At 41.7% G+C, this 15,283-nt stretch overlaps 1 protein-coding gene across 1 annotated transcript in view; it reads right to left on the minus strand.

Moving 5' to 3' along the window:
• Positions 1 to 976: 976 nt before the first annotated feature.
• The window catches only part of LOC307017880 (hexokinase-1-like), a 47,588-nt gene continuing 33,281 nt past the window's right edge, over positions 977 to 15,283 (minus strand). The window contains exons 11-18 of the mRNA XM_079647780.1: positions 13,806 to 13,954; positions 13,193 to 13,312; positions 11,370 to 11,465; positions 8,375 to 8,474; positions 7,458 to 7,641; positions 5,461 to 5,616; positions 3,313 to 3,546; positions 977 to 2,075 (exon numbers count right to left, since the gene is read on the minus strand). Of these exons, the coding sequence (XP_079503906.1) occupies positions 1,925 to 2,075; positions 3,313 to 3,546; positions 5,461 to 5,616; positions 7,458 to 7,641; positions 8,375 to 8,474; positions 11,370 to 11,465; positions 13,193 to 13,312; positions 13,806 to 13,954 (1,190 nt within the window). The 3' untranslated portion in view covers positions 977 to 1,924. The remainder of the gene's footprint in view (positions 2,076 to 3,312; positions 3,547 to 5,460; positions 5,617 to 7,457; positions 7,642 to 8,374; positions 8,475 to 11,369; positions 11,466 to 13,192; positions 13,313 to 13,805; positions 13,955 to 15,283) is intronic.

The raw sequence follows: 15,283 nt of genomic DNA on the forward strand, positions 1-15,283 counted from the left end.
GCTTGTATTGATGGAAAAGTACCCTACATGAAAGGCTTCTCAATTCTCTAATTTCCCCTCCTCGACTCCTCGGTCCTCCGGTAGTGACCCGGAAATGGATTTCAGCGCGCCATGCTGAAGGACATCTCATTTCTCTCAATGCACATCGAGGACCGAGCGTCGAGGAGGCTCTCTGGGGGAGCTCTAATCGAGGATACATGGATGGTTCCTCCGCCGATGTATTTCCGGCAACAGAGATGTTTCAAAGAGTCGTGACGCACGGCCTGACTGATCTCAGCCAATGACAGCTCTGCATGCATCCCCTGGATATTATTTTATATATATCCAGTCTCTGATTGTGTTACGTTATGAGTGCTCTCATACTTGTTTGATTCTGAAATTGTATATATTTATATAAATGTCCGCATCTGTAGCCTGTCTCATTATACCGCACTGTGAATGATTCAAAGTAAATATATAAGTCATCATGAACACATCTGTCCATCAGACAGAGGGCTGCCGTGCCTCCTGTCATCATTAATGGACTTTAAAATGACCGCTCAGAGGAGAGGAGTTCTCATTTCTCTAACCGCCTGCTGCTTCCTCTCCTCTCTCCTAGGTTCCCCTCCTCGACTCCTCCACTCGCATCTCCTGTGGGCGGGACTAAGACACGAGGATAGGAGTCGAGGAGGGGAAATTAGAGAATTGAGAAGCCTTTATTGTGTCCTTTAAAACATACAAAATCAGGATCCCGTTAATTAGGATGTGTTGTGCAATTGAATGAGAAACTATTACATGGAAATTGGTTTTATTAAAAGTACAGATCTCTATCTTAACTACTCCATCTTTAAACAGTTCTAGCTGCTCGATGTTTAGCTCACTGGTATCAAGTCCTCTTGTTCCTCTCATATTCTTATATAGTGTCTCCCTGTTATTTAATTTCAAGTTAAAGCATACCTCTTCCGCTGCTCGATAGTTTAAGAAAGAGACGCCAGGATTTGGTCCACAACAAAATATAATTTAATGAGTTCACTTTCCACTGTGTCGATCACAAATCTATATTGATGTACAAAAGAAAAACAGAAGAAAAGAAAAGTGACCCAGAACTCTCCTTTGTCTTAATGTAAGGTAGCAGTCTCCACAGAGCTTCGGACATTGAAAGCTACAGCTCACTACAGTAAGACACATTCGCCACAAACACACACAGAAGCGCTCATAGTCTCCACTCTTTTCACGGGGCCCAATAAACATTTATTCGTTTGCACATACGATGAGAAAAAGTGGGGATTCATCACAACACCAAAAGTATCGTAGTTCACAAATAGCAACAGGATACGCTAGCACTTCCACTTTCTGCCTTTCTAGCTCTGGAGGAGAAAAATGGCGCGGTGCCGTTGGATTACTTTAATATATAAGTTACACTGACAGTTACACAAAGTGGTTAGTAGCCAAGCACATTGTGTGGGCATGTTGCACAGACATGAGGATGATTGGGACAGCCGTGACTCTTTCCTCATTCGGTGAGAAAGACGTCCTTCATTGGGAAGTGACCTGCTTGTTCGTAACCCTCATATAAAAAGACATGCTGCAGTTTCTTGTGTCTATGATGCAAAAATCCTAATGACCTCTGGGATTCAAAGCGACCTCAGCTATATAAATACATTTGCCTCCATACATATAAAAATAAAATAAGCAATACACACATATTGCACACCTATGGATTATTGTAGGTTTATCAGGTTACTGATGAGTCATAGGGGAACATGTACAAACGTGGAAATAATAAACCCTCTGGTTCAGTATAAATAAATTAGATATTTGATTTCCTATTCGTGCAGCATGACTCTCTGGCTGTGTGTGGAGGGGCGGAGTCACGGCTGCCAAAAGGGGGGGAAATGAGAGGTGGAGCAGCAGGTAGTCTTTCCTCCAGGAGAAGCAGGTTTCCTCACTGCTGCTGGGCGTCCAGCTCTCTCTGCCGGCAGCCGACTGCAGTGATGAGAGCGGCTCCCTTCCCGCTGCCGTCCTCCGACAGCAGGAAGTTGACGTCACATTTCGGGGCGAGATCTTTCACCGTCTGATGGAAAATCCGTGAGAAGCTGAGAGGAGGAGAGAGACAGGACACTGTGGTTAGGAGGGAGGGCGCTGCTGAAGGGGAAGACATTAGGGATGCGTTTTCGAGTACAATCAGAATACTGGGAAATTCGTTTTTTTGCTTTTGCTCTATTTTAGAATGAAATCGATGAATTTTTTTTAATGAAAATGTATGGATATATAAACTTAGGAAGTGAAAGCAAGAATGTGCAATACATATATGAATATAAACATAGGAGGTTTAAGTACATTTTCAATAAAAGAGAAATTAATAAATGTTTATAAAATATTTATATAAGTAACATGTAAAAGAAGATACAATGGAATATTAATATTTATATAAACAGCAATTAAAGGAAAATGTCAAAAAAGTGAAATAGGATTAAAATATTTCTATAAATAAGAAGTGAAAATAAACTGTTAAAAAAGATAAAACATATATTTAGAAATTAGAGATGGTTTTGAGTACAGAATCTAAAAAATGTATTTATCCCGCAGGAAATTGTTTGTTTTTTTGACAGCCCAATGAAATAAATGCAAAATTAACATAAATAAAAACATGTATACAAATGAAGTGGGGATTGTGCACTAAAACAAGTTTAAAGATACTTCATAAACATAAAAAGTTAGAGTAAAATATAATAGTAGTTTAAACAATAATAATAACAAAATATTTAATAAATATATCATTTCTGTAAACAAAATCACTTATAGTATTAAGGTGCAGTTGAAGAATTTTTTTTTATATAAACAAAAAAGTTCAAGAAAACACAAGAAGTGAAAAAGGGTTGGGGTTAGAAAAATATTAAAATGTCTGAGTTTGTTAAAAAATCAAACTGCAAATCAACTACCTACAAACAAAATCACAAAGCAACTTCCACAGTGTTTCAGAAATCTTGAAAAAAACCTGCAAATCTTCATATTCAAAGATCTCGGTGCATCTAATGTTGGCATTTCATTTTTTTCAACCTAATTAAAAGCAATTAATCTAAAAGTTGCTGCCGCTCTAGTTTTCTTGTCTAAAGCCAAACCAATTGGTAATCTGTATAATAGGCTTTACTATTATTCCCTCTCCTGAAAGGCCACCTTTGTGTAGACTGACATCGTTTTTAAAGGGGATAAATAAATAATTGATACAAGAAAGAAAGACGCCGTAATGGTTGAATCCTTTCAAAAAGCCTGAAATTCAATATTTTTACAATGAATGACCCCCTTCCCCCCCCATTGTGTCCCTCTCCTTACTGAGGGTGCAGCTTGTAGAGCGTGCCGTCCACTCCCACTGTGATGTCGAGGTGCTCGAGGCTTCTGTTCTCACGGATCTTGTCGACCACGGCCGCCATCCCGGCTCCGCAGATCTGAGCGGCGCGACGGGACACCGTGCCGCACACCTCCTTCACGATTATACTGTCATCACAGGTGCTGTCCAGACCCAGCTGCTGCAGGATGGCTCTGACCTGAAGGAGCGCCAGACGATCACTGTGGAGAGAGACAGGGGTCAGAGGTCAGCCAACAGCAGGAGAGACACCGGATACTTCTCAGCTGCTCCCAGGGACTAAGGTAGGCTTAAACAGTGTATAAACTCAAGTCCTCACATTAGACACCCTCCCTACTCTTCCTCCTCCTCCTCCTCATCCTCCTCTCATACCTGTTAGCCCACTAGATGCTACTCCTCCAACACCAATGCTGCTTAAGCATGGGCTCTTATGTGCTTACCCTCTCGATCTTACTACTGTGTTTGTACGTTTAAGCCTCAAACAGTGTATTAAAGCAGAGGTGGAAGACACATTCAATTCCTTTACTAGAGTAAAAGCAGTAAACGTCCTGCGAGGAAGTTATTTTTATGATCAAACAGTCACACATTTTAGCTATGGTCCTTATAAAGGAAAATCCACCCATTAGCATTCACAGTTAGTATTTGGTGTGAACAAAGGAATTTTTTGGCAATTTATCGTTTTTGGTAGATTGCCTTTACCTGTCTACATCTACTATCTACAGAACTATGGTTACGTGTTCTACATTTCCCACATTATCATCACTGCTGCTATCGGAGTTGGAATTCTAAGGATTTCTTACTGTTGGAAAGTATTGGCATTGATCTAGATCACAGCATGCTATGTTCTGCCATGAAATACTTCACTTAAGTTGCATTTAAATCTGATGATAGCAACACACGTGTTTTGCTTATCTGCTGAAATAGGAACATTTCATAGACCCTCCAGAAAAACACGGGCTAAAATCCTTGATTATGTGATTAAACATGCGGGGTTTTTATGTGATTTTATGCGGTGAAATTGCGGGAAGTTGCGAAATATGCGGAAAGTTGCGAAATATGCTAAATATGCGGGGGGAAAGAATAACAATTTTTTTAAATATTGGGCTGTCTTATTTATTCTCTCTCACACACAACCTGCCACTAACGTTAAACCCCTTTACTATTCAATTAAACTCATTCAATGTTTATTTATTGTAAAAGCAATTGGGCTATTTTAATCACACACACACACACACACACACACACACACACACACACACACACACACACACACACACACACACACACACACACACACACACACACACACACACACACACACACACACACACACACACACACACACACACACACACACACACACACACACACACACACACACACACACACACACACACACACACACACACACACACACACACACACACACACACACACACACACACACACACACACACACACACTTCTCCGCCTCATTCCGTTTTCATTTACTCGTTCGTTATCTGACCAGCTTCAATCTTGTAGGCTACTCACTTCGTTTCTTGTAGCCCTCGAAAGGGTTTTGGAGGTTGATGCCTCGGTGAACGTGAGTTGTTTGGCTTTCTTGTCCGCAGCAGCAGAAAGCATTTTCGAATGTTTGAATGAATCGAAGTGGGTCGTCACCGTCGATTTTCTCTTATGCTCCAACACACAGTTGCACGGGGTGCAGAATAGTTCCCCCCCATTTTTTGCCCGGTCTTTAGTAGAAATGTTCGTCGGTAAATGAGATGGATTAGATTTTTTCCTCTTGGTGTTTTCTCTATCGTGTGAGCTCCACACGTTCACTCTATACAGTGTTGTTTACATTCTGTGATGCGCGAGCTGATGACGTCACGTCAAGACAACTTTTTTTTCCCTCAACTTTGTGTGGAAAAATGCGGGGATTATGCGGCCTTTTCATAAATATGCGGCCTTTTAAAAATCTGCGCCATTTTGCTAATTATGCGGTAAATTCTGCGATCACAGAATCGCGTTTTTCTGGAGGGTCTAATTTCACCACAAAAAGGACAACAAATATATAAAGAATAAGTATAGAGTCGTTGTCTGCCTTGGTAATGCATGTTAGGTGTTTGACTCACCTCTCTATCTGTGACAGGAACTTGGTCTCGAAGATGCCTCGGGTCTTCAACGCCTCGGAGATTTGTCCCCGGAAGAGGAAGCCACGCTTGGTCAGATCGAGCAAAATCTGCCTGACGATTTCTCCGAGGTACATCCCACTGCACATCTTCTCGAATCTGACGCAGATAACAAAGAGACACACATTAAATAGCCTTAAGAGGAGAAAACACATACCTTCTATATTTAATATCTAAAATACTGTTGATACATCCTTTATTTAACCAGGTAGAAGTCTCAATAGGCGCTTTCACACCGGAGTACTTTTCCCAGGAACAGTTCCGATAGTTCCTGGGATTTTGCGTTCACACCAAAAATATCTGGAACTAGAACTTTTTATGCGAAACTTTTCACCCCTTTTTAGTCCCTGCTAGAGAGGTGGGACTTTCCTGGGGAGAAAAAGGTTCCAATTTGTGATTGCGAATTGCAAACCACGCCCCGTAAAACTCTGAAAAGTTTTTGTGAAGCCGCCATTTTATTTGCTCGCATTAGCATTATTAGCATTAGCATTAGCCCAGCGCACCAACGGAGAGAGACTAACTTATGGCAACACAAAAAAAAACATGGGAGCGGTGGAGATGAGGAGGTGTCGGCGTCCTGGCGATTGAAGGCTTCAGTAGAAGCTGCTGGGAGTCCCAGCAGCTTCTACTGAAGCCAGTCCCCAACTCCGGGGACTTCCGGCCAGGGACTTCGGGTGGCAGTATACGCCGTGAAGTTGTTTGCGGCCTGCCAGTAAACCCAAAGCAGAAGAAGAAGAAGTGACGTCAGCGGCTCCCTCAGGGACTTATTCCCGTGTGAACGTGATTTACTAGATAGTTCCAGGAAATAAAAGTTCTGGGGAAAAGTTCCGGAAACTATTCCTGGGAAAAATACTTGGTGTGAAAGCACCTATTGAGATTAAAATCTCTTTTTCAAGAGCGACTTGGCCAAGAGGGCAGCTTGAACAAAGTTACAACAAATGAACATAAAACAAAACAGGCAGAGGAACACAAATAAAACACAAATGAAAAAGGCACATCAACCAGTCAATGTGCAAATAAAGAAGCCATTATAAAACATTACACATTTTAAAACGACTTCAAGTATGGGATATACGAGCAATCACATCGACCAATCGATTCTTGTTCTCTGTCCTTTAAGATGGACTTGAATTCCCCCAGAGAGATAACATCTGAGAGTTTCAGCTCCTTCTGTATATTAATTCATGACAGAGACGTATTTACCCCGTAAGCTGCGCATGGGTTCCCTTGACAAAAAAGCAATGGGATTTCTCCATAGGATTTTGGAAAATAGCTCGAAATAAGATCTGTGGAAAACTAACCTGTTTGATAAATGCACGTTTTTTTCAGCCGGATAATATTCACGTCTACCCTACTTTTATAATTTTCTAATCATACATCTAATCGCCCGAAGCAAAATGTTAACGTTATGCTATAAACGAACTACAGCAGGGTCGCTGCTTCAACGTCACGCCAACTTAAGATCCATATTCAAACATACAGATTCTAAATGGTACGAGTTGAAGCGTTTGTTTGAACAGTCTGCAGGAGGCAGGTACTTGCTTTCAAGCAGAACAGGGCAAACTAACTTAGAGGAGTGTTTACGTGTTCGGCGTAATGACGTACAACGGCCTCGACAACTTCTGTAGTCCTATTCAGCCACTCGGTAACAACCATCGTTTCTCAGACACGTAAACTCTAAAGAATCACCAGTGGGGTCACTGCTGATGGATTTCATGTCGTAGAACAAAACGTGATCCGTCTCTTAAATTTGTGTCAACCACAGACCTTATTTCAGCTATTTTCCAAAATCCTATGGAGAGATCCCATTGGCTCTGAGACGAGGGAACAGGAAGTGGCAAAATGCTAACTCACTTCCGGGTTCCAAGACTCGTCACTGCACCACTCTATAGGTGACCTTTAATATCTAATGTATAGTTCGATAGTGGCGGTGTCTTCACCTCTGTTTCCCTTCGTTGAGCGAGTTCTCGTCCACCGACTGGTCGTACGTTGTCCTGATATCGTCCAGACAGCCGTTGTCTCCGAACGCTCCCCACTCCATGTTCACACACATGCGGCCCTCGTTCCCCTCCACGATCTCAATGTTCTTCGCCTCCTCCATGTAGCACGCGTTACTTCCGGTCCCTGAGAGGACACACAGGCAGTAAACATATTAAAAACCCTGAAGCCTCTCTGTTATTTGAGACCTTTCTGAGAGTAGTGTCTCCTATTGGTGTTATATCAAGTTCACTATCTAAGCCATTACCAAATATTGTCACCTTCAACTTTTTTTTAAACACATTTCTCGGGCTGTATGAACATTTTGAAGCGGTTATAAGTTAGATACCAGTGGTGGATGCCTATCATCATTGTTTCGGGCTTGTGTAATCTGAACATTTACTTAAACCAGAGAATTGGTTAGTCAAATAAATCTGCATTTATAAAATTATCGATCTAGTAATGCTTTTATCTTACAAACAATTCTTCTTCCACCCATGCATTGCATTTCGATCCATATTTGTTGGTGTTTAGCTTTTTCAAAAACTGCATTTCCAAATTCCTCTACGCTCGCTGCACACAAATAGACACACACCTGTATTACGATAATGTCTAGCAGCAAACTAACGAAACTGCCGAGTTATATGTACGAAAGAAACACTAACTGATTCACCCCGGGAAATCACTTTAGTGGAATTGAGTATTTTGTTCAAACATTTTATTTTGGCGGGGACTGATGTGGAAATAAAACTAATGAAATTCTCAAAACAAACAAAGAAGTAAACAAAAATGTACTTTATTAAAACAACTCCAAGGTGAAAAATCCGTAAAGCCCTACAATATCCTGATTTAAGATGAACTTGTTGGTACAATGACTAACCTGCGATCAGTCCCACTTCACAGTTGGGCTCCTCGTATGCGCAGGTCATCATCGTGCCCACTGTGTCGTTCACTATGGCAACAACATCCAGTTCAAACTCCTGAGAAAACAAACGCCATTTTTTGTTTGAAATCACATGAAACTGCACACCTGTCATTACATTTAAAAAAAACTCACAATTCAATATATTGGCTGTTATAATCAAATGAATAGTGTACAAATCATGTTATATTTGATTATTATAATGATAAAGCAAAATTCCCTTTCTTGACAGGGTAGAAATGTAAAACGATAACTAACCCAAACAAATAGCAAATATGTTAATTCATAATATTTAATCACAGCTACGTCCTCATTCAATGTGTAGCATCTGTTTGGTGTGTAGAAAGAAGGATTAATATCAGCTTTTCAAACGCCACACTGAGCACAATGCAGTTCACTCACATTCCTAAACACAATGAAAAACACAAGCTGATCCAGAGCGCTGCAAATCCCAGGAGCTTCGCCAAACACACAGACACCCAAGGATCATCCACTCCCATCATTAGAACCCCACACACTTCGCCGCAGTATCTGAACGTTGGTTTTCCAGGTGTTATGACATGCCATTTCAAGAATAACACACCGCTCCAGGCCTGCACTGCTTTACCTGTCACTTAATGATTTACAGTCACTTAATACTTACTGGATCCTCCACCTGAAAGGGTGAAATCAAGAAACTCAAACGTGATGATTGATGAAGAAAACTTTCTGAAGACAAAACGGATGCAACAAACTAAAGTCGGGCCCTTCGAGGGCTACAGATGTTTTTACCTTCACGGTCTACTGTATATTCTTCTACTTTTTAATGCTGTTTTATTTCTATTTTGTGATGTTTACATTTTAGAATAGTTCATTTCTAGTCTTTAATTTTTACTTATGTGCATTGCCTTGTTTTGTTATTTATGCTGCTGCAATGCAAATTGGGTGGATGGATGGATGGATGGATAGATAGGTAGACAGGTAGGTAGGTAGATAGTTAGATAGACAGGTAGGTAGACAGGTAGGTAGGTAGATAGGTAGATAGACAGGTAGGTAGACAGGTAGGTAGGTAGGTATACAGGTAGGTAGACAGGTAGGTAGGTAGACAGGTAGGTAGGTAGACAGGTAGGTAAACAGGTAGGTAGGTAGACAGGTAGACAGGTAGGTAGGTAGACAGGTAGATAGGTAGACAGGTAGATAGGTAGTCAGGTAGGTAGGTAGGTAGGTAGACAGGTAGGTAAACAGGTAGGTAGGTAGACAGGTAGGTAGGTAGATAGGTAGGTAAACAGGTAGGTAGGTAGACAGGTAGACAGGTAGATAGGTAGTCAGGTAGGTAGGTAGACAGGTAGGTAAGTAGGTAGACAGGTAGGTAGACAGGTAGGTAGGTAGGTAGACAGGTAGGTAGACAGGTAGGTAGGTAGGTAGGTAGACAGGTAGGTAGACAGGTAGACAAGTAGGTAGGTAGACAGGTAGGTAGGTAGACAGGTAGGTAAACAGGTAGGTAGGTAGACAGGTAGGTAGGTAGACAGGTAAACAGGTAGACGGGTAGGTAGGTAGACAGGTAGGTAGACAGGTAGGTAAACAGGTTGACAGGTAGGTAGGTAGATAGGTAGGTAGACAGGTAGGTAGGTAGGTATACAGGTAGGTAGACAGGTAGGTAGGTAGACAGGTAGGTAGGTAGACGGGTAGGTAGGTAGACAGGTAGGTAGGTAGGTATACAGGTAGGTAGACAGGTAGGTAGGTAAACAGGTAGGTAGGTAGACAGGTAGACAGGTAGGTAGACAGACAGGTAGGTAAATAGGTAGGTAGGTAGACAGGTAGACAGGTAGGTAGGTAGACGGGTAGGTAGGTAGACAGGTAGGTAGGTAGGTATACAGGTAGGTAGACAGGTAGGTAGGTAAACAGGTAGGTAGGTAGGTAGGTATACAGGTAGGTAGACAGGTAGGTAGGTAAACAGGTAGGTAGGTAGACAGGTAGACAGGTAGGTAGACAGACAGGTAGGTAAACAGGTAGGTAGGTAGACAGGTAGACAGGTAGGTAGACAGACAGGTAGGTAAATAGGTAGGTAGGTAGGTAGGTAGGTAGGTAGGTAGGTAGGTAGGTAGGTAGGTAGGTAGGTAGGTAGGTAGGTAGACAGGTAGGTAGGTAGACAGACATAAACAGTCCAAAATTATTCTGAAAATGAAATAAAATAGCATTAATAAGTTAAAAAAAAGTGGAAATACACATTTCCAGTAACAAATATAATGCAGGATATTATTGTGCAAGAAATGGATTATTCAATATGATGACTATCTTTGCCCGTTACATTTTATCAATGGGTTTATTACAGGGCTCCTTTTTGCCCCGCAGCGTCCAGCACAGGCAGCATTTCTATTTGTATTCTTTGGCAAGATAACAAACAGTAGTTCTGTAGAGCAGGAACAGACAAGTAGCTAGACAAACACACACATCCTGCCAAAGGATTGTTGATCTAATGTCAACAACAACAATGCTACAGAGGCTGCATGTCAGTCAGACTCTTTATACGCAGGCTTTAAAGCAACATGAGACAACAGTCTAAGCTACAAAGAGACAGGTGATACAAGGTGCATTGAAACCAAAACAAAGTGTTGATAACGTCTTTAAGTTCTCAAACACAATCAAACAAAACTGCCTCGATGCATCAGCAAAGCAGCAGTCAGAAGTTCATTACAAATGGAATTTAATAAGAGTAATCTAATCTAAATCTTGAATCTAAATGGAGTATTGCCCACACTTTCCTTTCATTGCTACGTTAAAGCTCAAATCTGTACCTGACTTTGAGCAAACCCTTTTGCTAAAATGATACTATTTCACTTCCTAATGTTCTCTTAATGGCAGATTTGTCACAAGAAAAATGAACATGTTGGAATCGCTGGACGTGCTCTGTGTTGCTGCAGTGACATAATAGCCTTCTTAAAGATGATGGCATGTACTTCCTGTTTGCAATTACCTCTTTCCTCTTGATGGCGTCCCGAAGAAGCTCCACCACATTTTCACCCTCACAGTCTGTAGCTTTGAAGCCTTTGGTCCAGGTTACGAGAATACCCTGCAGAGCACATAACACTTACTGGAAGATATCCGACAGAGAGTACCACACTTTAATGCCAACACGGCAGACTTTAATGTTCACTTTCATCTTGAACAGGAGGGAGAAATATGGACGAATATAACAGATTAGTTGTGCAAATATATATTTAGTAGTTAGGTCAGAATAAAGCCATAGACAGAAGACTGCTTGTACTGAACTGTAAACTAAATGCTTGCTTTAATTACTGGCCACCCTTTGCATAGATTGTTGTGGTAAACTCCACCTCTTTTACATTGAAGTGACCCAGATATTTTCCACCTAAACTTTGGACACAAGCGATAAATATAGACGGAGACAACATATTATGTATGCTAATACCGTAATTTCCGGACTATAAGGCGCACCTGAATATAAGCCGCAGCAGCTAAATTGAATGATGTGTACATATATAAGCCGCACTGGACTATAAGCCGCAGGTGTTTTAATGTTTCATTACCATATGTAAGGGTTCGTGCACAGAGGGGATTGTCGGGAAAGAGATGGCTGTTTGAGGAAGCTCCCATTTATTAACATTTCAACAAACAAGTTGCATATTTGCATAACGTATTCAAGTGTTAGCATTTAGTGCAATAGTAGCTACAGAACATGTGCTGTGTAAACTGTACTGTATCACATAGCGTTTCAGACACACAAACTTTTCAACTTTCAAACTTAAACGGTGCGCTCCCAGCGCACGTACCGGCAGTGATCTACAGCAGTGGTTTTCAACCAGTGGTACGGGGAAAAACTGTCTCGCTCTCGTAATGTCTGTCTGTCTTGCTCTCGTTCTGTCTCTCGTACCACTCTCGGTTCCACTTTTACTTTAGCGCGCTACCTGTCTCACTCTTTTCCGGGCTCCAGCTTTTCCTGCTGGAGCCCGCCGCTTAAAGGTGGGGGGCGCGGACCGGCCATAGAGCCCATAGAGTTAAAGGTGGTGGACTGTAACCTGTAAAACCCATAGATTTAGGAGGTCCCCTAGTGGCCGTTAGCTGTACAAATCCATAGATTAGCCGCACCGTTATATAAGCCGCAGCGTCGAAAAATGGGAAAAAAGGCGCGGCTTATAGTCCGAAAATTACGGTATATCTTTGGTAGTTAAGTGTAGTTGCACACTTAAAGGTGGGGTAGGTAATTCACTTCAGAAACACTTGTTGTTATATTCCATGGAACGCTCTTAACATCCCGATAGCAATGAATATATTAAATGCTTTGACAATAAATACATACAAAAAAATCATCTGTGGAAGCCGTGGCGCTGTGAAGAGCACAACCAATCATCTGAGCCGGCCCGGCTAAAGTAACTGGATGGCCTACCTGCCTGTCAGCCTTCCATCTGTGCACAAACTTATCTCGTGGCCTCATTGGTCATGTGCGCGTTCGTGTGTGTTGGAGGAGGGGCTCTGTAAGGAAGCCTGAAGGGAGTGGCACACTCGAGCTGGTTTTGATTTTCTTTCGGCTGTGTACTTTCAAATTCTAGCGCACTCGAGCTGGTTTCTCCATTCTTACCTACCCTACCTTTAAGCCACATACAGAAGACGGCTGTTTGAACATTACTGTACACTTAATACTCCCTTTAAGTACTTGTGTACATTTGCATAGATATGTGTTTGAATCTCCACTATGATTTCATCAAAGGGACCCAGATATTTCGTCTTGTTTTACAAAAAACGGTGTGCTAATTTTAAGACGATCGATAGAAAACTTACTGCGTCGAGGCTGGTCTGATGGCAGGGGAAGGAGAAGGTGAAACCCAGCGGCAGGCGAGCGCTTTTCATTCCCATGTAGTCCAGGAAATCAGAGATGCAGTGCACGATGTGGTCAAAGAGCTGCAAAGAGACATGCTTTTAGTGGTTTCTATACCGAGAGACATGGTCAGTTATTGATCTAAGGTGAGACAAAAACGTTTGAACATTCTTAAACACACCTCCGCCCCTCAAAGACTGCAACTACTACTATTTATAAATATGTATTTCTATGTTACTTTCATCCTTTGGTTACTAAAACCTTTTGTGAACAGTTAAATACACAATACAGTTTTGTAAATTCACGTTTTTAGACTGTAAGAGTAAATATGCACATTGACATTGAATGTTATCTCGTTGCACTGTCATGGCTACTACCTCTGCTTTTAACACTCTTATTTATTTATTTGTGTCCATCTTTTACTGCAGAGAGAGTTGCCAAAGACATTTCGTTGTACTTTGTATGATGACAATAAAGATATATTCTATTCTATATCAAGCAGAAAATGGAACACAAAAAGTAAAGACAGTTCAGGAGCTTGAAGGAGTTTTGTTTGAGGAAAGACAAAATGATTACCTCTTCCCCGGTGCCCTGCATGACCTCTATGGGAATGGCGTAGATCTTGTTGTGCATCTCCACCGATCGCTTCTTCCCGCTGCGAATCTTCACCAGAAGCACACGGAAGTTTGTTCCTCCGAGGTCCAGAGCCAGGAAATCTCCGTTCTCTGCGTCACAAGAAAGACTTTGTCAGGTTGAGAACAAACATAACCTCATCTGCAAACACTAAATACGTTTACTTCTATCTCTTACTTCTTATTTAACTTATTTTCAGAAGAAATAATGCTCCCTGAGGCTTAAATAATACTCTTAAAGGTCCCCTATTATACTGTTTTTCATCAATATATCACAGGTCTCAGATTTATACAGAGCCTGTCTCTGATTGGCTGAAACACCAAACAGATCATTTCAGCATTACCCATAATCCCCTCGGTTTCAGCCCTGTTTCCAAAGTGCTGATTCTCTGTCTGTTACTTTAGATGAAAATAAGGAGCCCCTCCCCACGCCCCTCTGAGAGACATTTGGTTACAAAGAACTCAATGGTGCTCTAGGAGGAGATGGAGAAGAGGGGACACATGTTGATGTAGAAGAGACATGAAGAAAAGGGGACACACGTTGATGTAGAAGAGACATGCAGAAGAGGGGACACATGTTGATGTATAAGAGACATGAAGTAGAGGGGACACATGTTGATGTAGAAGAGACATGAAGAAGAGGGGACACATGTTGATGTAGAAGAGACATGAAGAAGAGGGGACACATGTTGATGTAGAAGAGACATGAAGAAGAGGGGACACATGTTGATGTAGAAGAGACATGAAGAAGAGGGGACACATGTTGATGTAGAAGAGACATGGAGAAGAGGGGACACATGTTGATGTAGAAGAGACATGAAGAAAAGGGGACACATGTTGATGTAGAAGAGACATGCAGAAGAGGGGACACATGTTGATGTATAAGAGACATGAAGTAGAGGGGACACATGTTGATGTAGAAGAGACATGAAGAAGAGGGGACACATGTTGATGTAGAAGAGACATGAAGAAGAGGGGACACATGTTGATGTAGAAGAGACATGAAGAAGAGGGGACACATGTTGATGTAGAAGAGACATGAAGAAGAGGGGACACATGTTGATGTAGAAGAGACATGGAGAAGAGGGGACACATGTTGATGTAGAAGAGACATGAAGAAGAGGGGACACATGTTGATGTAGAAGAGACATGAAGAAGAGGGGTCACATGTTGATGTAGAAGAGACATGGAGAAGAGGGGACACATGTTGATGTAGAAGAGACATGAAGTAGAGGGGACACATGTTGATGTAGAAGAGACATGAAGAAGAGGGGACACATGTTGATGTAGAAGAGACATGAAGAAGAGGGGACACATGTTGATGTAGAAGAGACATGGAGAAGAGGGGACACATGTTGATGTAGAAGAGACATGAAGAAGAGGGGTCACATGTTGATGTAGAAGAGACATGAAGAAGAGGGG

Source organism: Notothenia rossii, assembly GCF_949606895.1.
Source record: "Notothenia rossii genome assembly, chromosome: 1".
Taxonomy (NCBI): domain Eukaryota; kingdom Metazoa; phylum Chordata; class Actinopteri; order Perciformes; family Nototheniidae; genus Notothenia; species Notothenia rossii.